At 37.7% G+C, this 24,646-nt stretch overlaps 1 protein-coding gene across 1 annotated transcript; it reads left to right on the top strand.

Annotated features, from left to right (window-relative positions):
- Positions 1 to 268: 268 nt before the first annotated feature.
- LOC131177884 (uncharacterized) lies at positions 269 to 1,042 on the top strand. The gene is made up of 2 exons (XM_058143052.1): positions 269 to 734; positions 798 to 1,042. The coding sequence occupies exons 1-2, from the start codon at positions 269 to 271 to the stop codon at positions 1,040 to 1,042; spliced, it is 711 nt and encodes a 236-aa protein (XP_057999035.1).
- Positions 1,043 to 24,646: the final 23,604 nt, after the last annotated feature.

Raw genomic sequence — 24,646 nt, 5'->3', positions numbered from 1 at the left:
AAAAATTTAAAACATCTCAACAAGTATTTACTCTTAAGCAAGATAATCATTCTCATTCATTTTCATTTCAGAGTTTTGATTTCTACTTTTAAAATGGAGAATGATTATTCCTTTTATTATGGGTATCAAATGAAAAAACGAGTTTCCAAACACTACCATTCCCATTTCTTGGTTTTTTTTTAGTAGAACCAAACAAATGGAATCCTAATTTCTTTGTGACTATATATGTAAGGCTTCTCATTCAAGAAAGAGCATGCTTTGAGACAACATGAACGCAATTGCAAGCCTGCCCTGTGCCAAAAACTCACAGACGAGAGGTAAGTCCATAGGTTGTGCTGCCTTTGGCCTCAAACAGCGTCAGAAACGTGGTCTTCAACTTCAACAAGTCGGCGATGATCCTTTCCCACCCCTGCCAACAACTGGCATCACTTTTCTTTGTCCCTGTGAAAACATCTCGAACAATAATGGTTTTTCTGCTGGGTCTTTCTTATCTGTACTACTACATTCTGCAGATTTTCCACCCATAACAAAGAATGGTAATTGCAATAAATTGACACCAGTTAATGATTCTGGTTTAGTTACGGTTCTCGAGGAGAAGGATCTTAATTTTGTCTTCAACCATCTCAAAGAACTTCACAGCTGGGCTGACAAAAGTTTGATCGAGGATATCATGGCCTCTATGAATAATGATATTGATAAGGCCACAACTTTGTTAGAAGAGATGATTTCTACTGGCAACTCTACGGAGAAAGGGGAAGCAAATGATTTATCTAATTGCGATGATTTTTGATGTGCAGAAGGAGGAAAAGAGATTGCTTTGTTAGGACAGACCTCAAACCTTGCTGAAGACATAGCTGATCTAAGCTCTACTCTTGAGGGTACTTCCAAAGGTAATCACAAACAATTGATGGATGTGCATACTGCCTATGGACATAGGCTCTCCAAGGCTGCTGCTGCATACAAGAAACCAATTCAGGGGCACTTGAGGTCTTTGCCTATTGAGCCTGAGTGGGAAGATCTGTCACACCTTACCCCTCTGTAAGGCATAACATGATCCCGTAGAATACCTAATGAACTACCGAACTTCACCTATCGATAACTCATTAAGTACCCTACAAGGGATTTTAAACAATTTTCTTACTTTTGACAAGTGCTGAGCATTTTCTAATAGGTATTTAAACCATATGATTAAAAGTAAATCTAGTTAATATTTTTGGTCCATTTTAGTTTTCCACAAATTTTATAAAAATTTTGACAGAGTTCTGTCTGTATTTTGAGAAACCAGTTCTTCAAATACCTGTAAAGAGCACTTCTAAAAGTTTTTCTTATCCACTACTTCGATTTCACAATCAAACTCAATCAATTTCACAATCATTTCAATAAATTTCTCAAGTTCAAAATTCAATAATCCTCAGCATACTATCAATGCATTTCATTTAAATTAAATAAAATAGTTGTACTCATATTTCATTAGAGACAAAATTTACATCAAAAGAAATACAAACTAAACTTTATTACAAACTTCATACAAATTTTTGTACAAGCTGCTCAAGACCCATTTGCACGTCCATACATTTATATGCAATACAAACATGAAAAGAAATAGTTATAATTAGGGTATAAATTATACCCGATGACTTTAAGCTGATAGCTCTTCACACTTCAACAGCTCAGTCTGCTGCTCCTCTAGTCTCTGTATCTGCGACAGCAATAGAAGCCATCGCTGAGTACTAGGACTCAGTGGTGCACAACATACTAAAATAATCTTTATGCAGAATATAATCACATTTATTCAAAGATTTGACTAAACATAAGCATTAAACACAAAACATGAATTATGAAATTTTAATGCAAACCAAGTTCATTTCGAAGTATCAAAACACATTTCATAAAACCCACAGTTAGATCATGCCATTCGAAACAAATAGAATCTCAATAGCCAGAGGCTAAAGAGAAATCACATCACAAGGCTAGCTAGCTCAAATATATGGATATCCATTCACATCCTCTTCTACTGGCACACCTCAACACTTCTCCAGAGAAGGAATCAAAATTCGAAACTAATTACCCCCACTAGTCGTTCTAGTGAGGTGTTCAAATATATGGTCATGACACTGTGGTTTCAAAACTTATCTTAACAATTTGCTAAACATTGTCATTTCAATATGCATAATAACTTTCAACAATTTAAGTCAAATATCATAAGAATGCCATAATCCAATATTTCATATTATTCAAAACAGTATGCAAAAGATGATTATAAAAAGTATACGTTGTGCACAAACCTCAAGCGAGTCGCCTCTTGGCCTTGACTCGGTTCCTCGGGTTTTTTCCCGGTATTCTTTTCAACTGAAAGACACAATTTTATAATGTTTCAGTACTAGAACTTAACATAAATCCAAAATAAATTTAGCTTCACATTTACCTACCTCTAATGTGTTAAATTCGACGTTTTCGAAATTTTTGTGTTTCGGGTTACTATTCACTACACTATTCAAGTCAAATAGTTGACTTTCTAAGGCTTAATAGGTATGGGAACTCCAACTTCACCCACATACCACATTTTGGTCACTAAACTTGTTGGTTTTGGTTGTTTACTCAAATTCTAAGTCTTTTAGGCAAATTTGGTAAATTTCAGTTTTGGAGTCCTAAGTTGCACTGTTCCATTGGTCACTTTATTGTTGGAATTTGGCAAAACTTTCTTCATAGAAAATGTTCCCCATTGTCTTAAATTTATTCTCCTTTTTGAATCACCCCAATTGGAGTTTTGTAGCTCAAGTTATAGCCAAAATACAGTTACTGTTCACGTGCACTGTTCATGCTGCAGATTTTGGTTCTGGCAGATTTTTGATCCAACTTCGTTCAGTAATTTGATCAAGTTAAGTCCATAATTTGGTCTAATTTCCTTCATACGAAATGTTCTACTATGTCTTAGGTTTCCATCGGTTCAAGAATCACCTAAATCGGAGTTTTCTAGAGAGAGTTATAGCCATTGAAACTTTACTGTTCAAATGGCAATTCTGCAGTTTTGCAGGTTCAGTAACTCAACTTTGGTCAATAATTTGATTAGGTTAATGGCATAATTTGGGTTGGTGTTCTTCATGAAAGTTTTAGATCTATATCTTATCTAATTACTGGTAAAATTTCAGGTCATTTTGACCTGCCTAGCTCGAGTTATGACCAAATGAACAAATACTGTTCATTTGGTCAGTTTGTGCAGTGGCAGCCTGCACTTATCCAACTTTGGTCAATTTGTTCACTAAGTTTTGGTCACTTTTTGGGCATGGTTCCTAAATGAAAATTGTGTCATTTTATGTCTATTTTCATCCCCAATTGGTACCATATCAATTGGACTTGTAAAATTTCAGTTTTAGTCCTTCAAAGTTGACTTGGTCATGCTGCATACACCATCCGAATTTGGCTTAATTTCCTACCATTCCCACACAACTCATTTGGTCATAATTGACCATTATTTCACTTCACAATAGGTCAAACATGCCATTTACTCATTTTCCCAAATTTTGCCTTAAAACCCTAGGCCTCCAAACCCTAATTACACTAAAATGTTGCATTTATTCACATTTATGCATTTCCATCTTACTACCATTCTCATGCAAGTTTACTAACACATTTAAATCCATCAAACCATACAAAATCATACTCCCCTTCAACAGGCCGAAATTTTAGTTTGGTCTATCCACATATTTTCATTTCATTTTATTAGTTTCTAAGCTCATTTCGACAACTAATTATGCACTTAATTAACTAATTGATAGTTAAGAGACTAACCTTTGCTTAGATCCTCAAATCTCAATCTTTTGTGCTCCTTTCTTCTTTCAATCTTCTTCTTAAGTTGCAATAGTAAGCTCTAGTAAGGTTTTTAGGGGAGTTGTTAAGGTTGAGTGGAGGGATTAAAGCTTAAGTGTAAGCTTAAATGGAGGAATTCTCATGGAGGGTTTTGGAAGAAAATGGGGCGGCAACAAAGGGAGAAGAAGGGTTTTTATTTTTTTTTCTTTTCTTTCTTTTTATCTATTTTGCTTATGGAAGACCACAAAATCTAATTTAATAAATAAATAAATTTATTTATTTATGGCATCATGAATGAGATCATGCATGATGTCATCACCTTTTTACTTTTTCATTTTTCTCTCTTTTTTTTTTCTATTAGTTCTTTAATTTAATTCTCGATTCCGAAATTTTCTTTTCTCCGTTTTTATTTGACAGTTAGGTCAGGAGTCAGCTCTCGGGGTCAATTGACCAAATTGCCCCTCGCCGGTTCATCCCGGTTTGCAATTAATTTCATATTTCTTCCGGCTCCCTGACCTAATTATTTGACTGGCTTAACAGTTCTTTTTCGTGATTTTCTCTTTTCCACTGTGTTCATAAGGGTCCTAAGGACTGCAGCGTGACTTTTTATGGTTCGAAATTTGAGTTTAAAATGACTTCGCAGTCATTCCCGAGAAGGTCACCCATCGCTGTGACTCTCGGCTCGTTAAACTTCTTATGTTCTGTTTTTCTTATTTATACTTAACTAATTGGCAATTACTAATTATTTGTATTTATGGCTTCTCTAGTTGTCTTAAGTGTGGCTCTAATCCCTTTAATTGTCCGGACCGACACCGGTCACCGGAATAGTGAAATATACCAGGCTATACAAATAGGGGTGTTACAATTCTCCCCCCCTTAAATAAATTTCGTCTCGAAATTTTACCTGGTATCAATCTTTGAACAGCTGTGGGTGTTGTCTGCTCATGTCCTCCTTTCGTTCCCAAGTAGCCTCCTGGCCCGAATGATGGTTCCACAGCACTTTTACCAATGGTATCTGCTTATTCCGTAGCTGCTTCACCTCATAAGCCAGAATCTTCATGGGTTCTTCTTCATATGTGAGGTTTGGATTCACTTCAATTTCCTCTACTGGTAGTACATGAGATGGGTCTGATCGATACCTCCTCAACATAGACACATGAAAGACGTTATGTATCTTCTCCAACTCTGGAGGTAGTGCCAAACGATATGCCAAAGGACCCACTCTTTCTAGAACCTCATATGGCCCAATGAAGCGGGGAATCAGTTTCCCCTTTCTGCCGAATCTCATAATTCTCTTCCAAGGAGAAACCTTGAGGAAAACTTTCCACCCACTGCATACTTAATATCCCTTCTCTTCAGATCAGTGTAGGACTTCTGACGGTCTGATGCAGTCTTAAGTTGATCTCGGATCACCTTGATTTTCTCTTCAGTTTGCTAAACAATTTCGGGTCCAATCATCTTTCTTTCACCCATGTCATCCCAACACAACAGGGTTCTACATTTTCTGCCATACAAAGCTTCATATGGAGGCATCCAAATGCTTGATTGGTAGCTGTTGTTGTAAGCAAACTCAATCAAAGGCAAGTGTGTATCCCAACTACCCTCAAACTCAATCACACAAGCCCGTAGCATGTCCTCCAAGATCTGAATCACACTCTCAGACTGGCCATCTGTCTGTGGGTGGAATGCAGTACTGAAGTTCAATCTAGTTCCTAGGGCTCTCTGAAGACTACCCCAGAATCTAGAAGTGAACCTAGGATCTCTGTCTGATACAATGGATACTGGCACTCCATGAAGTCTCACAATCTCATCGATGTACAACCTGGCCAATCTGTCCAAACTGTAGTCCATTCGGATTGGCAGAAAATGAGCAGACTTAGTCAGTCTGTCGACAATGACCCACACTGCATCATGACTCTTCTGTGTCCTCGGAAGTCCCATTACAAAATCCATAGTTATTCTTTCCCATTTCCATTCCAGCACTGGTAGTGGATGTAATAACCCAGTTAGTACTTGATGCTCTGCCTTTACTTGCTGACAAGTCAGGCATTTGGATACAAACTCTGCCACATCTCTCTTCATACCCATCCACCAGTAATGCTCCTTTAGTCCTCTATACATTTTTGTGCCACCAGGATGCATGGCAAAAGGAGACTCATGTGCTTCCTTCAAAATGATCTTCCTCAATTCAGCATCATTAGGAACACATATTCTGCCCTGGTGTAGCAGTAGACCATCATCTCTGATTGAGAATTCTGGTTTCTTGCCCTGCCGGACTTCTTCCAACAGCTTCTGATACTTCTGATCATTCTTAGCAGCCATTCTAATCTGATCAGTCAACACTGGCTGTACATGCCATGCAACTGCTGTCTGCCCATCATCATTAATCTCTAAGCTGGCATGCAATGATCTCAACTCATGTACCAAAGACAAAGGAATAACCCGTAAACTTGCCATAGTCTTGTGACTTAAGGCATCAGCCACAACATTAGCTTTCCCTGGCTGATAGTCTATCAGACAATCATAGTCTTTTATCAACTCTAACCATCTCCTCTGTCTCAAATTCAACTCTTTCTGGGTGCCCAAATACTTCAAACTCTTATGATCTGTATAGATGTAACACTTTTCCCCATACAAATAGTGTCTCCAGATCTTAAGAGCAAACACAATAGCTGCAAGCTCTAAATCATGTGTTGGATAGTTCCTCTCATGCGGTTTTAGCTGGCGTGATGCATAGGCAATGACATTTCGATCTTGCATCAATACACAGCCTAACCCATTGTGAGAAGCATCACTATATACTGTGTATTCTTTACCCGGAGTAGGTAAAGTCAGGACTCGACCTTCAATCAAACATTTCTTCAATTCATCAAAACTCTGTTGGCATTTATCCGTCCACTGGAATTTTACATCTTTTCTAAGCAGCTTGGTCAATGGAGATGCCAACATGGAGAATCCCTTCACAAATCTATGGTAGTATCCAGCTAAACTCAGAAAACTACGAATTTCTGTGACATTTCTGGGTGGCCTCCAATTAAGGACAGCTTCAATCTTACTTGGATCTACCTTGATGCCCTCTTCTGATACTACATGCCCCAAGAAAGATATTTCTTTCAGCCAAAATTCACACTTCGACAATTTGGCATATAGCTGTTTCTCTCTCAAAGTCTGCAGTACAATCTGTAGATGTCTATCATGCTCTTCTGCATTCCTCGAATAGACCAATATATCATCTATGAATACCACAACAAATTGGTTGAGGTATGGTCTGAAGATAGTGTTCATCAGATCCATAAAAGCAGCTAGAGCATTAGTTAACCCGAATGGCATGACTAGGAACTCATAATGGCCATAGCGGGTTCTGAAGGCAGTTTTAGGAATACTCTGCTCTTGTACTTTCAGCTGATAATAACTTGATCTCAGGTCAATTTTGGAGAACACAGCTGCACCCCTCAACTGATCAAACAAGTCATCAATACGGGGCAATGGGTATCTGTTCTTTATTGTCACCTTATTCAATTGCCGATAATCAATACACAAGCGGAGAGTGCCATCTTTCTTCTTTACAAACAACACTGGCGCTCCCCAAGGTGACACACTAGGGCGGATAAAGCCCTTGTCAAGCAATTCTTGCAACTGCACTTTCAACTCTTTCAATTCTGTAGGTGCCATTCTATATGGCGTTATGGAGATTGGGTCCACACCAGGCATAACATTAATCTCAAACTACACTTCTCTTTCTGGAGGTAATCCTGGCAATTCATCAGGAAATACATCCGGAAAGTCACATACAATAGGAATGTCCCTCAGTGCTGGACTCCCCACTTGGGTGTCTATCACATATGCCAAGTACGCCTCACACCTAATCATTTTCCTGGCCAGTGTAGCTGAAATGATGTTTGAAGGTAATAACTGTCTCTCCCCATGTATTACTACATCACCATACTGAGGAAGACCAAAAGTGACTGTCTTCAGTCTACAGTCAATCATGGCGTGATGCCTGGCTAACCAATCCATGCCCAAGATAATGTCATAATCTCTGAAGGGCATTTCAATTAAATCAGACAAAAAAGTGTGTCCTTGGATCACCAAAGGACAGTCCCTATATAGCCTATTTACTCTGACCTCCTGGCCTAATGGACTAGTTACTAGCACATCATAGTCCATTGGTACACACGGAATAGCAGTAGAACACATCACACTAGCACTAACATACGAATGTGTGGAGCCAGGATCAAATAACACATGCACATCTTGGTCAAGGATGGAGAAATTACCAGCTACAACGTCTGATGTTTCAGCCTCCTCCCTCTGACTCATGGTATACACTCTGACTGGTGCGCCACTGGATACTGGCTGGTTAACAGTGCTTTGACTTCCAGGGGTGTTACCAGGACCCCTACCTCTAACTCTACCTCTAGTAGCTGACTGTGACCCTCTAGGTGCAGAGACTTGAGCTGATCCTTCAGATGTAGCAAAAGATCCAGACCGGCGCGGACTAGTGCAATCTTTAGCGAAATGTCCGCTCCCTCCACAGTTAAAACATGCACCAGTAGCTCTAAAAAAAACCCCACCATGAGTTCTACCACAAGTTTCACACTGCCGTACTGATAGAGCTCCTCGGGGTGCCTGCTGGGTCTGCTGACCAGACTGGGGTGGTCTTTGGCTAGAAAATCTACCTCTGCCAGATCTACGGGAGCTGGATCCCCCAAAGTGTTTCCTCTTTCCAGAACCACTCTCAGATGCTTGTCCCGTAGTCTTTTCAGTCTTTTCTTTCTCCTGTGTACCTTTCTTTACTGCCCCTTCTAATTCTATCCTTTCCAGTTCCAGGGCCTGTGAGATCAATTTAGCAAAATTCTGATGTCGAAAACCCACGACTTGCATTCTCAAATTTGGCCTTAATCCGGACTCGAACCTCTTACATCTGTCTTTGGGGGTGGAGACTAAGCTTCCAGCATAGTGGCTTAGCCTTGAGAAGTCTCTCTCATATTCAACTATGGTTCTGTTCCCTTGTTTCAAACTCAAAAATTCTTGCAACTTCATATCCACATATGCATCGGGAACCCATTTCTGTCGAAACTCCCTCAAGAAGTCTGTCCATGTAAGGACTTGAGGTTATACCAGGCTGTGGGGGATAGTCTTCCACCATTCATACGCATCCCCTTGCAACAAGGAAACAGAATACTCAAACTTCATCTCTTCAGTACACTACAGTTTTCTGAAAACTCGTTCCATTCTTTCCAACCACTGTTCTGCCTCCAGTGGATCCACAGTGCCTTTAAACTCGGTGGCCCCAAATTTCATCAGTTTTTCATATTGCCGAGCTGAGGGCTGTGGTTGTGCTACAGGTATTGGCATCTGAGCTTGGGGTGGCACATTACCCGGCATTTGCTGGAAAAATGCAGCCATCTGCTGTACAAATTGAGCAGGGAACTGCGGTGCTGGAGCAGGAGCTGGAGTGGCTGACCCACTCACGTTCTGGAGTGCTAGGGTTTCCCTTTGAACCTCAGCCTCAACATATTGTTCTTCGGAATGATCTCCTCCTTCCATTCCGTTTTCTCAAAATTTCTACTTCCTGAGATCAAACACAAGGAGGTTGACCTCCGTTAGTGCATATTCATGATGTAAATATATCATATGTATCAATTAAAGACACTTGAGCGGTTGTACTTATCAATAAAATGTTCATACACATAGTCAAAATTTATTGAAAAAAACATGCTCTGATACCACTAAAACATGTCACACCTTACCCCCCTGTCAGGCATAACATGATCCCGTAGAATACCTAATGAACTACCGAACTTCACCTACCGATAACTCATTAAGTACCCTACAAGGGATTTTAAACAATTTTCTTACTTTTGACAAGTGGTGAGCATTTTCTAATAGGTATTTAAAACATATGATTAAAAGTAAATCTAGTTAATATTTTTGATCTATTTTAGTTTTTCACAAATTTTATAAAAATTTTGACAGAGTTTTGTCTGTATTTTGAGAAACCAGTTCTTCAAATACCTGTAAAAAACACTTCTAAAAGTTTTTCTCATCCACTACTTCGATTTCACAATCAAACTCAATCAATTTCATAATCATTTCAATAAATTTCTCAAGTTCAAAATTCAATAATCCTCAGCATACTATCAATGCATTTCATTTAAATTAAATAAAATAGTTGTACTCATATTTCATTAGAGACAAAACAATTTATATACATTCTTACAAAATTTACATCAAAAGAAATACAAACTAAACTTTATTACAAACTTCATACAAATTTTTGTACAAGCTGCTCAAGACCCATTTGCACGTCCATACATTTATATGCAATACAAACATGAAAAGAAATATTTACAATTAGGGTATAAATTATACCCGATGACTTTAAGCTGATAGCTCTTCATACCTCAAGAAATTTCATCTGCTTCCTTTAGTCTCTGTATCTGCGACAGCAATAGAAGCCATCGCTGAGTACTAGGACTTAGTGGTGCACAACATACTAAAATAATCTTTATGCAGAATATAATCACATTTATTCAAATATTTGACTAAACATAAGCATTAAACACAAAACATGAATTATGAAATTTTAATGCAAACCAAGTTCATTTCGAAGTATCAAAACACATTTCATAAAACCCACAGTTAGATCATGCCATTCGAAACAAATAGAATCTCAATAGCCAGAGGCTAAAGAGAAATCACATCACAAGGCTAGCTAGCTCAAATATATGGATATCCATTCACATCCTCTTCTACTGGCACACCTCAACACTTCTCCAGAGAAGGAATCAAAATTCGAAACTAATTACCCCCACTAGTCGTGTTAGTGAGGTGGTCAAATATATGGTCATGACACTGTGATTTCAAAACTTATCTTAACAATTTGCTAAACATTGTCATTTCAATATTCATAATAACTTTCAACGATTTAAGTCAAATATCATAAGAATGCCATAATCCAATATTTCATATTATTCAAAACAGTATGCAAAAGATGATTATAAAAAGTATACGTTGTGCACAAACCTCAACCGAGTCGCCTCTTGGCCTTGACTCAGTTCCTCGAGTTTTTTCCCGGTATTCTTTTCAACTGAAACACACAATTTTACAATGTTTCAGTACTAGAACTTAACATAAATCCAAAATAAATTTAGCTTCACATTTACCTAGCTCTAACTTGTTAAATTCGACGTTCTCGAAATTTTTGTGTTTTGGGTTACTATTCACTACACTATTCAAGTCAAATAGTTGACTTTCTAAGGCTTAATAGGTATGGGAACTCCAACTTCACCCACATACCACATTTTGGTCACTAAACTTGTTTGTTTTGGTTGTTTACTCAAATTCTAAGTCTTTTAGGCAAATTTGGTAAATTTCAGTTTTGGAGTCATAAGTTGCACTGTTCCATTGGTCACTTTATTATTGGAATTTGGCAAAACTTTCTTCATAGAAAATGTTTCCCATTGTCTTAAATTTATTCTCCTTTTTGAATCACCCCAATTGGAGTTTTGTAGCTCATGTTATAGCCAAAATACAGCCATCGCTCACGCAGTAATCGCTCATGCTGCAGATTTTGGTTCTGGCAGATTTTTGATCCAACTTCGTTCAGTAATTTGATCAAGTTAAGTCCATAATTTGGTCTAATTTCCTTCATACGAAATGTTCTACTATGTCTTAGGTTTCCATCAGTTCAAGAATCACCTAAATCGGAGTTTTCTAGAGAGAGTTATAGCCATTGAAACTTTACTGTTCAAATGGCAATTCTGCATTTTTGCAGGTTCAGTAACTCAACTTTGGTCAATAATTTGATTAGGTTAATGGCATAATTTGGGTTGGTGTTCTGCATTAAAGTTTTAGATCTATATCTTATCTAATTACTGATAAAATTTCAGGTCATTTTGACCTGCCTAGCTCGAGTTATGACCAAATGAACAAATACTGTTCATTTGGTCAGTTTGTGCAGTGGCAGCCTGCACTTATCCAACTTTGGTCAATTTGTTCACTAAGTTTTGGTCACTTTTTGGGCATGGTTCCTAAATGAAAATTGTGTCATTTTATGTCTATTTTCATCCTCAATTGGTACCATATCAATTGGACTTGTAAAATTTCAGTTTTAGTCCTTCAAAGTTGACTTGGTCATGCTGCCAGCAGCATGACCATACACCCTCCGAATTTGGCTTAATTTCCTACCATTCCCACACAACTCATTTGGTCATAATTGACCATTATTTCACTTCACAATAGGTCAAACATGCCATTTACTCATTTTCCCAAATTTTGCCTCAAAACCCTAGGCCTCCAAACCCTAATTACACTAAAATGTTGCATTTATTCACATTTATGCATTTCCATCTTACTACCATTCTCATGCAAGTTTACTAACACATTTAAATCCATCAAACCATACAAAATCATACTCCCCTTCAATAGGTCAAAATTTCAGTTTGGTCTATCCACATATTTTCATTTCATTTTATTAGTTTCTAAGCTCATTTCAACAACTAATTATGCACTTAATTAACTAATTGATAGTTAAGAGACTAACCTTTGCTTAGATCCTCAAATCTCAATCTTTTGTGCTCCTTTCTTCTTTCAATCTTCTTCTTAAGTTGCAATAGTAAGCTCTAGTAAGGTTTTTAGGGGAGTTGTTAAGGTTAAGTGGAGGGATTAAAGCTTAAGTGTAAGCTTAAATGGAGGAATTCTCATGGAGGGTTTTGGAAGAAAATGGGGCGGCAACAAAGGGAGAAGAAGGGTTTTTATTTTTTTTTTCTTTTCTTTCTTTTTATCTATTTTGCTTATGGAAGACCACAAAATCTAATTTAATAAATAAATTAATTTATTTATTTATGGCATCATGCATGAGGTCATGCATGATGTCATCACCTTTTTACTTTTTCATTTTCCTCTCTTTTTTTTTCTATTAGTTCTTTAATTTAATTCTCGATTCCGAAATTTTCTTTTCTCCGTTTTTATTTGACAGTTAGGTCAGGAGTCAGCTCTCGGGGTCAATTGACCAAATTGCCCCTCGCCGGTTCATCCCGGTTTGCAATTAATTTCATATTTCTTCCGGCTCCCTGACCTAATTATTTGACTGGCTTAACAGTTTTTTTTCGTGATTTTCTCTTTTTCCACTGTGTTCATAAGGGTCCTAAGGACCGCAGCGTCACTTTTTACGATTCGAAATTTGAGTTTAAAATGACTTCGCAGTCATTCCCGAGAAGGTCACCCATCGCTGTGACTCTCGGCTCGTTTAACTTCTTATGTTCTGTTTTTCTTATTTATACTTAACTAATTGGCAATTACTAATTATTTGTATTTATGGCTTCTCTAGTTGTCTTAAGTGTGGCTCTAATCCCTTTAATTGTCTGGACCGACATCGATCACCGAAATAGTAAAATATACCAGGTTATACAAATAGGGGTGTTACAAGAGCAAGATGTTTACTTGAGCCGTCGAAGAAATGCACTAAGGATGATGAGGTCAGTAGTTAGGCACTCCAGGGCAGCAACAAATGCCTTTCTGAGAGGAGATCATTTTTCTGCTCAACTGCACTCATCAAAGGCTCATAAAGAATGGTTGGATGTTGCAAGACTCAATGCTAAGGCAGCTAAGGAAATTTTGAGTATAAGAAAAAATGAAAATAATCCTTGGACGTTGGATTTGCATGGTCTTCACGCAGCAGAGGCTGTTAAACCCTTGCAAGAACATCTGAACAAAATTGAGACCCTCCTAAAGAATCAAGCAGTATCACATAGACCCTTTATTAGCATAGACGAGGAGAACTTGGATAAACAACAGATAGGATTTAGGTAGAGAACAACATCATTACAAGTAATTACAGGTGTAGGCAATCACAGTAGAGGTCAACTTGTACTCCCAACAGCAGTGAGAAGTTTCCTTAGTGAAAACAGATATGACTTTGATGAAGCAAGGCCAGGTGTAATTTCTGTTCGCCCTAAATTCCGTCACAGGTGAATGGTCAGTTTACACATGGATGTGCAGAATCACACCCTTGCGTCCTGAGTTGTAGTTGACTTTATTCATGTCGAAAGATCTCATGATATTATTGAACGTATCTACTTGTGTTGTTAATGTTAGGATATTTGCTTGAAAAGGAACTTCTATTCTAAATTGTATTTTATTCGAAAAAATTAGGGTTGTTCATCGATTGTTTTTATGTTTTTCATCTTAATGGATGAATGATGGGATCCTGAAACCCAACAGCAGACACAAAACGAAAGTCTAGAGGTTTATACAATATCAGATAATTTGAATCCAACACCACAGACTTGCTGCAAAGAGCCGCCTCCATTCTGAGGAAAATGGAAAGGCCAAGTGAAATGCTATTGAGATGCACGAACTTCCCGTGTGCTTCTCAACAGATCTTTAGACTCACCACCATCACCTTCTTCCTTTCCACCAAATACTAAGCCCTGGAATGTGACCCTAGATGACTTATACTGACTACCAAAGCCAAGCCAGTGCGAAAGCCCCGGCCAAGGCCCTGCAGCCACCAACTATTAAGAAACAAAGTTCCAATTCCAACTTACTCTTTGAACAAGATTGTTTATGCAGGGATCTAAAACATTCATCAATTAGAATTTCATGATATGGATTAATTGGATATTTTGCCTTGAGCAAAGAGATGTAAATGGTGTACCTGCACCTAGACCCAAAACATTTATAGGCATTCCTGCACCACAGAACATTGAGCAATAGTAATAAAAAGCTCAGTATCAAGACATGAAGGGAAAATTTTACAGAGATGAGGCAGAATGTTTAATTTATTTGGAAGCTTAGATGAAACACCAAATGTAATAGAAACATTAATCCAACAAATTAATTAAATTAAAGATATGGGATCATTATGGAAAATAAATAGGGTACAATACATTATTTTCAATCAACTCAATGAAGTCAATTGTACTAGTAAATTTAATTTGAAGGTCGATCCTAGCTTTCCAAATTTGAAGGCATGATATTTGTAGGAGTTTATGTTAAGGTTTATTTTATGAGAATAAAAATAATAACAATAATAATAGTGATAAAACATGTTAAAAATTCGAATAATTGTTAGCACATTTTAACATGTGATGGACAAGGATGCACATTGAAGCTATAGATTACTGGCTTTATAATATGTTGTATTTCAGCACCTTGCTTAAATTAAATAAGCAAGATGGTAGTAAAAAGAGAGATTAATCAAAAGAAAGGGCGAAGGAAGTTTACAGAAATAACAAGGGCAGCAATCAACTGGATGCTCATGAGTCACAACACGGAGTTCAGAGTTCCACAATAGATTTAATAAGGAATATCAGGTTACAATTAAGTGACCCTGTAGGGAGAGGGGGGGGGGGGGGGTTGAGGCGAAATATCATCCATTAGAATTATATAAAATGCACCAGGTAATGCCTAGGAAAGATGGTGGAGTCACAATGGTCTCACTTAAGTACCACCTCCTTAGATAGCATTTCCTAGACATGCACTTCATACAAACCTAATAGAATCAAACCACTGGTAAGTACCGTCTTCCCATAAAACTACCACGGTACTAAGGATTTATGCCACAAAGGCATAGATAGATAGGAGTCGCCACCCGGGTAATAACCAGGACATATTTAGTGTTTCTTCCGAGGGTCAGGGATGGCAACTTACTCCTTGCAGAGTTTCCACAACCGTCATTACCATAGCCCAATGTCTAGGTTCGAGATAGTGGGTACGTAAGGGGAAGGTGTTAGGCACCCCTTATGCCTAGTCTAACCTCATTAATTCGAGTGCCAGTCCTCTACTAATGTTTCTAGAAGTCTTGTTTATTATTCCTTTATTAAATTTAATCCTAAAAATGCAATTCTAATCCTACACAAGCAAGTAATTCACAAAAGGATTGTTGTTTACACACAATTTTCATGCACAAGTAATTCCTATCTATGGGATTGCTAATTATTTAAATGATATTTACCAGATGACTAAAATTAATTTATTATTGAGAATTTAATTTACAAACAAATTCAATTTCAAATAACCCTACGTTTCTATTTAACCTAATTAATTAATTTTCACCAAGTTACCCTAAGAATAATTGAACTAAGTTAATTATGTACATGTGTAATTTATTCTAATATCACATAAGTCTCAAACAATCACAACCTAATAAAAATTTTTAACATGCAAATTTATTTTACAATTACCAAGTATTAAATTAAATTTATTTTACATGCCAATGTTAGTTTAATTTACAAACAAGATTAATTTTAATTTATAAAGTATTTATTTAAATTAATTACATGCAAAAGTCAGTTAAATTAAAAACAAAGTTAATTTTAATTTACCAAATAAAAGTTCTATTATTACTACAATTTCATGCCAATGGTTATTCGAGAAGTTTATATCTACTTATCTATTGGTAAATGCAGTTGCCATTGGGGCAAGTTACCCTTAAAAAAGGGTCGTCTCTTCTAGTATGGCAATGATATCCCTGGCTTACTCTCGTTTAGCTTCATATAAGCTCCACGCAAATGCCCTCTTTGGTACTTACCTTGGGGCTACTTACCAATTTTGTTTGTAATAAAAAATAAAGAAACTAAAGAAAATATTAATAACAATTTACATTGGATTCTAACTCTAGTCTCCTCAAGGGTTAAGATTCCTAATTAATTACAACTACCTAATGGTCTAAGTCTTCTAACATTATCCAAACACTTCATAACACTTCTTGAATTAAAAGAACACAGAAAAATAGATCAAATATCAATTAAAATCCAAGAAAATACAAGAACATGCATAAATATACAATTTTTAAATTCTGGCAGATTAACAGTAGCAAGAAATCCGATTTTTTAAAAATAGTTATACATGCCTAAAAATCATAAAAAAAATTACAGAAGATAGCCTACATATCATACAAGATCATAAAATTTATAAATCAAACAAAACCCTAACTGAATGGTCTACATAAATCATAACTTTTCTAAGTGATTGAATCGTACTACGTTTTTGTAAAATTCATAACTCATTAACCACAATAGATATGAATGCAAAACCAATTGGAAAAGATTCATAAGAGTCTGAAGTTAATTTTAGACACTAGATTTACACAAAAATATTAAGGAACAAGGGAGATATGGGCTCCACAAGTCGGATATCCTGCAAATCAGATTTTACAGGAACCCTAACTTCAAACAGCCATAACTTACAAAATATTAAAGCTTTTTTTGTGATTCTTGAGCCTAAAATTAATGGAATTTTGTGTAGAATATGAATATAATTTTTACAAATTTTTTACAGATTCAGAAAAATAAAGAAAAATAATAAAAATACGAGAGACAGAAACTAAAGATGTGCAGAGTTGTGTATTCCCTCAAATTAAACATGATTACATGATCTATATGAACATATAAAAGAAATTGAAGACAAAGAGCATAGAATTAAATATTATATGGCATAGATCTTGAAAAGAAAACAATAAAAACTGACCTTCCAGAAATCTTGTCTGAAAATCTTCTTGAAGAAAAGAAAAAAATAAGGAAGAACTCAAAAAGTCTTGAATATCTCTAAATTTCTTATAGCTCTGAATTTTCTCTTCCTCTTTCCTCCCATCCTCCTTTCTTTCCTTCTCTAGTAGAGTATTTATAGGGTTTTGGGAGAGAGGTGTGATAGGGTTTGGAGTCTTAGGGTGATAAAGTTTAGATGACTTAAACAACTACGATTGCAGAATTCGAATAAGACTGGGATATGGGTGAGGTGTTTCAACCAATAGGAAGACAGAAAAAAATGGAAGGCACCAATAGGGAGTGAGGAAGAGGTGTGGTAGTGTTTGGAGTCCTAGTGTGATAAAGTTCAGATAACTTAAATGACTACAATTGTAGAATTCAAATAAGACTGGGATATGGGTGAGGTATTTCAACCAATAGGAAGAGATGAAAAAATGGAAGGCACCAATAGGGAGTGAGGAAGAGGTGTGGTAGAGTTTGGAGTCCTAGTGTGATAAAGTTCAGATAACTTAAATGACTAGGATTGATGAATTTGGATGAGACTGGAATATGGGTGAGGTGTTCCAAATAATAGAAAGAGAGGGAAAGGGGGTGACACCAATAAGGAGTGAGGAAGAGAGTGGGGCCAAGGAGGAGAGAGATATTTTGTTATTTTAATTTTCAGAAAATAATTAAATGGGTCCCATTTAAAATTCCTAACTAGGCTTTCTTAGGCCCATGGAGTCCAATTAAACTTAATTAGATCCTTTTAAGAACTACCCATATTAAATTTAAATAAAATAAATTTTTATTTAAATTTAATTAAATTAATTTCCCCAAAACTTTATTATTATTTTTATTTTTTTTCAAGATCATGCCACGAAATTAATAATTTAGCTCCATGCCTCCAATTACATCTTACAGTCATATAATTTTTCATCATCGGGTTTCCCACGGCCTCAATGCACATACTCATCACAAAATAAGGGTCTACAGTTTTCCTCCCACTTTGGCGAAAGTTGAAATCAATGCGAAAGCATTGCTCCAGTTTCGTTAAAGTGAAACTCAAATTTCTAATAACTATGAAACATTGGCTATGAGGATCAAGTATATCTTGCTCGGTCGATATACTCTATGTTATGAGACTAGCTACGGTCTCATAACAGTAATAACTGTGTCATGTGAAAAATGAGTGTATCTTGCTCTGTCGATACACTCTGCGTCATGAGACTAGCAACGGTCTCATAACAGTGATAACTGTGTCATGTGAAAATTGAGTGCATCTTGCTCTGTCGATACACTTTGTGTCATGAGACTAGCTATGGTCTCATGACAATGGCAACTGTGTGATTTGAAATGTTGTGGATTCGTATTTAGGACTGCAGTCCTAAACTACCTACGTATCCCTCTCATTATCCTGAGGAAGAATCAGACCCACTCGTAGTTCGACACTTGAAACTGTGGTGATGCATGTTCTTCTACGCCTTACACAACTATGCCATATGCCCTAAACAACGTTTAAGGACTTACCAAAAAATATTTGTCATGAAATGTTGTGGGTTCGTATTTAGGACCGCGGTCCTAAACTACCTACGTATCCCCCTCGCTATCCTGAGGAAGAATCAGACCCACTCGTAGTTCGACAATTGAAACTGTGGTGATACATGTTATTCTACGCCTTGCACACCCACAGGTGACATGTTGATGCATGTTCTTCTATGCCTTACACAACTATGTCATGCGCCCTAAATAATGTCTAAGGACTTACCAAAAAAATATCTAATTCATGATTTGAAAAAAAAAATTAGGATGACTGGGTCTCAAAATTCTCTCTGATTTTTATGCTTCCTGTGTGCTACTTCCTATCATGGGCATGCTAATTTTACTAGAGATTCTAAAAAAACTTAGTCCTCTGGGAGACCTTTTTTTGCAAAAACTTTCTTATAGCCTTAAAGTTTTTTAGAAGAATTATTCACCAAAAAAAAACTTCCTTAAGGTCACAATACAATTTCCCTCTGATTTTTTTTTTCTTCTCTCCCCCTATGGTTTCTGCCTTGACTCATTTCTCTTTCATGAACTCCATTCTCTGGGCCCTAACTTTTGCCTGAAATGTCCTTTTGGATTTTCATCTCAGCGGGCTTGCTCTAACATTTGCCTAAGCGGCCCTTTCGGGTTTTCCACCTAGCAAGCTCCCCCCTTTTTTTTTTTTAGATAATTATCAGGGCATTCATATCAAGTACCTATCTTGTCATACTCAGAAGGCATAGATTAAATCAAAACAATGCAGTTCAATTACTTAATCATTTGATGTATCCCTCAAGACACAAACATTCGTGATCATAATTAATAAAATCCATTCCTAGTTAATGTAATAAAAAAATTCTTTATTTATTCAGGTACACCATTACTCCCTCTTACATTTGGTTTTGCCAAATTTCTAACCTTCCAAAGTTAGAAATAAGCTTTATAACCTGCTGAATGACCTTTTCAGGTTTTCCATCCAGATCTTCTCTCATCTCTCCTTTTGCCTAGACCGCCTTTCGCAAGTTTTCAATCTAGCATTTTTTTTTTTGACCCTTACTTTTGCCTAGATCGTCTTTTGTAAGTTTACAGCCTAGCGGGCCTATCTCACACAAAGTACCATTTGAGATTGTCTAAGTTAACTGGTTCTTGAAATTCATTCCCATCCAGGTCTGATATTCTTACAGCACCTCCTGACAAGATCTTTTTGACTATGTATGGACCATCCCAGTTTGGCTTAAACTTTCCTCTTGGATCAAAACCATGTCTCCCTCTTTGAACTTTCTTGGCTTCACCTTCTTATTAAAGGTCCTTGCTATCTTCCTTTGATAAGCCTGCATATGATACAAGGCTCGCATCCTCTTCTCATCAATCAAAGCTAGTTCTTCATATCTTTTCTGGGCCCACTCATTTTCGAAATCTTAGCTTCTAGTATCACTCTCAAGGATTTGACCTCTAGCTCAATGGGTAGCATTACTTTAGTCTCATACACTAAAGAGAATGGAGTTGCCCCTGTGGATGTTCTTGTAGTAGTGCGATAACCCCAAAGAGCATAAGGGAGTTTCTCAGGCCAATCCTTATAGGTTTCAACCATTTTTCTCAGAATGGTTTTCACATTCCTATTTGCTGCTTCTACTGCTCCATTAGTCTGTGGCCTGTATGGTAAGGACTTGTGATGCTTAATCTTGAATTCGGTAATTAATTCTAAGAAATCACCTTTGAACTGGCTGCCGTTATCTGATACTATCTCATGGGGTACCCCAAACCTGCAAATCAAGTTCTTTCGCACAAACTTACTTATCTGCTTGGCCCCTACTACTTTATAAGATTCAGCTTCAACCCACTTGATGAAATAGTCAATTGCCATAATGATAAATCTATGGCCATTAGAAGCCGTGGGAGAAATCCTCCCAATAATGTCTATGCCCCATATTGAGAATGGCCACGGTGAAGTCATACTGTAGAGTTCACTGGACGGTAGGTGATTCAAATTCCCATGGATTTGGTACTCATGGCATCTTTTCACAAATTTAGCATAGTCAGTATCCATGGTAGACTAGTAATAGCCCAATCTTAAAATTTTGCCTGCTAATACCCTTCCGTTCATGTGAGGACCACACACTCCTGCATGTACTTCCTCCATTATCTGCTCAGACTGCTTTTTCATCACACACAAGAGCAATAGTCCTTCGAAGAACCTTTTCTAGAGTTGCCTCCCAGCCAAAGTGAACTGAGTGGCTAATCTACGAATTGTAGCTCTATCCCTACTATTGGCTGACTGTGGGTATTCTCTTACCTCTAAATATCTTCTTATGTCCTCATACCATTTCATCTCATCTTCTAGATCTAAATGTGCTATTATTAACCCTTCATAGCATGGGATTCTACTCCTCATCAAGATAACTGGCTGGGTCAGCTTCTGATCACCCTTCTCCCATAAGGATGCCAGCGTGGCTAGAGCATCAGCCATCAGTTACGAGCTCTAGGCATGTGCTTCATTGTCACTTCCTCAAAGCTAAATAATAGTTTCTTAGCATACTCCAGTTATGGCCTTAACTTTTCTTCTTTCAATTCCCATTCACCTTTAACATGGGAAACTACTAGCATTGAATCTCCGAACACCTCCACTTTTTTAGCCCTAACAGCTATTAATGCCTCTAGGCCACAAATGCAAGCCTCATATTCTGCAATATTATTAGTGGTTGGGAAACATAGCCTTTTTGACATTAACAATTGTTCTCCATTCGGTGCTTCCAAAACTACCCCTATACTGGCTCCGCTCTTATTCATGGCCCCATCAAAGTACATTTTCCATGGCTGGACCTCTACTAGCTTGAGACTCTCATCCGAGAAGGCTGTTTCTACTTCTTCCCCTTCATTAACTGGATTTTCAGAAAGAAATTCGGCCACTACATGCCCTTTAATGGTTTTTCGAGTCTCATACACAATATCAAATTCAGACAGCAGGACCAACCATTTGGCCAATTTTCCAACTAGCGTCGGTACTTCAAATAGGTACTATAAAGGATCCATTCGGGATACTACAATAATTCTATGGGTCTGAAAGTAGTGCCTTAACTTCTTAGTTGCCCATACTACAGCCAGACAGGTTCTTTCTATTAATGAATAATTCTCCTCATAAGCAAAGAGTTTCTTACTGATGTAATAGATGGCTCTCTCCAGATTCTCTACTTCTTGTGCCAACATTGCCCCCAGGGCCATGTTTTCCACTGATAAGTAGAGGATTAGAGGGATGCTAGGTATGGGTGGTAACAGAACTGGTGGATTGCTCAGGTACTGCTTTATCTTTTCAAATGCCTCTTGACATTGCTCATTCCACACCACTGGCTGATTCTTTCTTAGTAGCTTAAAAATTGGTTCATAGGTAGTTGTGAGCCTAACTATGAACCTACTGATGTACTGTAATTTGCCTAAGAAACCTCTAATCTCTTTTTCTGTTCTCGGGGCTGGCATCTCCTGGATTGCCTTCACCTTATCTGGGTCAACCTCAATCCCTTTCCTACTAATCATATGCCCTAATAGTTTACTTAAAGTGACCCCAAACACACACTTGCTAGGGTTCAGTCTCAATTTATACTTGATAACCCTCTGAAAGAACTTCTCTAATGCCTCAAAATGTCTCTCCCTAGTTGGGGATTTTACTACTATGTCATCCACATATACTTTAACTTCTTTGTGCATCATGTCATGAAACAACATAGTAGCCATTCTCTGATAAGTTGCACCAGCATTTTTTAGCCCAAAAGGCATGACCTTATAATAATAAGTCCCCCATTCAGTGATAAAAGCTGTCTTTGCTTTATCTATCAAATCCATGAGGATCTGATTATATCCTGAAAAACCATCCATGAAAGAGTACATGGCCATGCAAGCAGCACTGTCAACAAGCACATCGATGTGAGGCAGTGGGAAATCATCCTTAGGAGTAGCCTTATTCACGTCCCTATAATCTACACACATCTGAACTCGCCCATCCTTTTTGGGGACTGTCACAATGTTGGCTAACCACTCGGGATACTCAATTACTTCAATGAAATCAGCCTCAATGAGCTTTTTCACCTCTTGAGCTATCTTTTCTTCCCATTCTGGCCTAAGTCGACGCTTCTTTTGTTTTACTGGCCTCATGTTAGGGTCTGTGGGGATCTTGTGTTGTACTATGTCTCGATCAATTCCTGGCATATCTTTATAAGACCAGGCAAATGCTTCTTGGTACTTTATTAATAAGGCTACAAATTTATCTCTTTCTTTTTGGGTTAAATCTTCAGCTAATTTAATGTCTTTAGGATCATCTGGTGTACCCAAATTAATAGAGATTGATTTTAATGTATTAACAGAAACAGATTCTAAATGATTATGAATGCCATGCGTGTAGCCATTAGGAAGAACATCAAACAAATAAGCAAAAGGACTAGTCATATTATTTATTTTTGCTTCAAAATCATCATCAAGTACATCAGAAATAACAATATCAGTATCACTACTATGAGCATTACAAAAGACAGACTCAAACTTAGGGGTGTAGGTCCAAGTGCTTGGCTTCCATGCAGACTTTAACTTGATGGCACTGACCTCTTGTTCTAATTCCTCAACATGCGGCAGCTCCTGGTCATCAGTCCATGCAATTGCCCCCTCCCTGATAAACTTGGTGGGCTTGAGTTCCTCTTCATCTTCAGTTGGCTGATAACCTAGCCCATATCTAGTGATTTGCCCCTTTATTTCTGGAAAAGTCACTAAGCCATTAGCTCATTTTCCCATACCCATGCCAGGAAAAAACTTCATCTCTTTCATCATAGTGGCCACCCTAGGGTCCATCCAGTCTTCATAGATCCCAGCAACTTGGAAACCAGACAATAGTGGTACCGAACCATCCACTTGCAGCATAGCTACTTCCCCATCTCTTTCAGCATTGACGGTGATTATACCATCTTGGTACGGGATCTTGATCTTTTGGTGGAGTGTAGAGGGGACTCCACCTAAGGTATGGAACCATATTCTACCCAACAGTAAGGAGAATGTCATGGGGATGTCTAGCACAGTAAACTCAACTTCGGTCTCTATAGGCCCCATCTTAACCATAGTCTTGAATACCCCTATCACATTTCTCTTTGAATCATCATAGGCCCTGATAACCAGATCAGAACCAGTTAGTTCAGACATAGAAATTCCTAATTTTGGAAGAATCTTCAGAGGGCATACGTTGATGGCTGACCCATCATCTATCATCACAAAAGGCACTTTCCACCCTCCAACCTTGGCGGTCACAAACAGAGCCCTGCTATGGTTTCTCCCCTCAGCTGGGAGATAATGATCAGAGAAAGTAATATGACCCCCATCTTCTATAAGCACAACTTTGGCAATATCTTATGGAGTTATCTCCGTGGAGACCTTGAGTACACTCAGGGCCTTGGTCAGTGCGGTTCTGTGTTTTTCTGATGCCAATAGCAATTCCCAGACTGTTACACTAGCCTGAGTCCTTTTCAATTGCCTAAGGAACTGATCATCCTCTTCATATGTGTCATCTTCAGCCAACACCTTAGCTTTCCCTCTCACGTTGTCCTTCTCCATGGGTGGATCAGGATAATATCTACCACTCTTGGTCATGTGGCTCATCCTACTCTTTTCCTCTCCGTCAGAGTCAACCTAAACATCTAACAAACCTTCCTCATCACTGGAACTATCCCAAATATCAATTGTCATTACAGATTGAGGTTCATCAAGCTTTTGGATAGGTTGGATAAGGTTGAGAATTTGGTCAGGGTCAATTGAGGTGGTGGAAATCATGTAAAGTCCTGGTGGAGGTGGAACATTATGGTTGGGCATTGGGT

This window comes from Hevea brasiliensis, chromosome 2 (genome assembly GCF_030052815.1).
Source record: "Hevea brasiliensis isolate MT/VB/25A 57/8 chromosome 2, ASM3005281v1, whole genome shotgun sequence".
Taxonomy (NCBI): Eukaryota; Viridiplantae; Streptophyta; class Magnoliopsida; order Malpighiales; family Euphorbiaceae; genus Hevea; species Hevea brasiliensis.
This window is presented reverse-complemented; position numbering and strand designations above follow the sequence as displayed.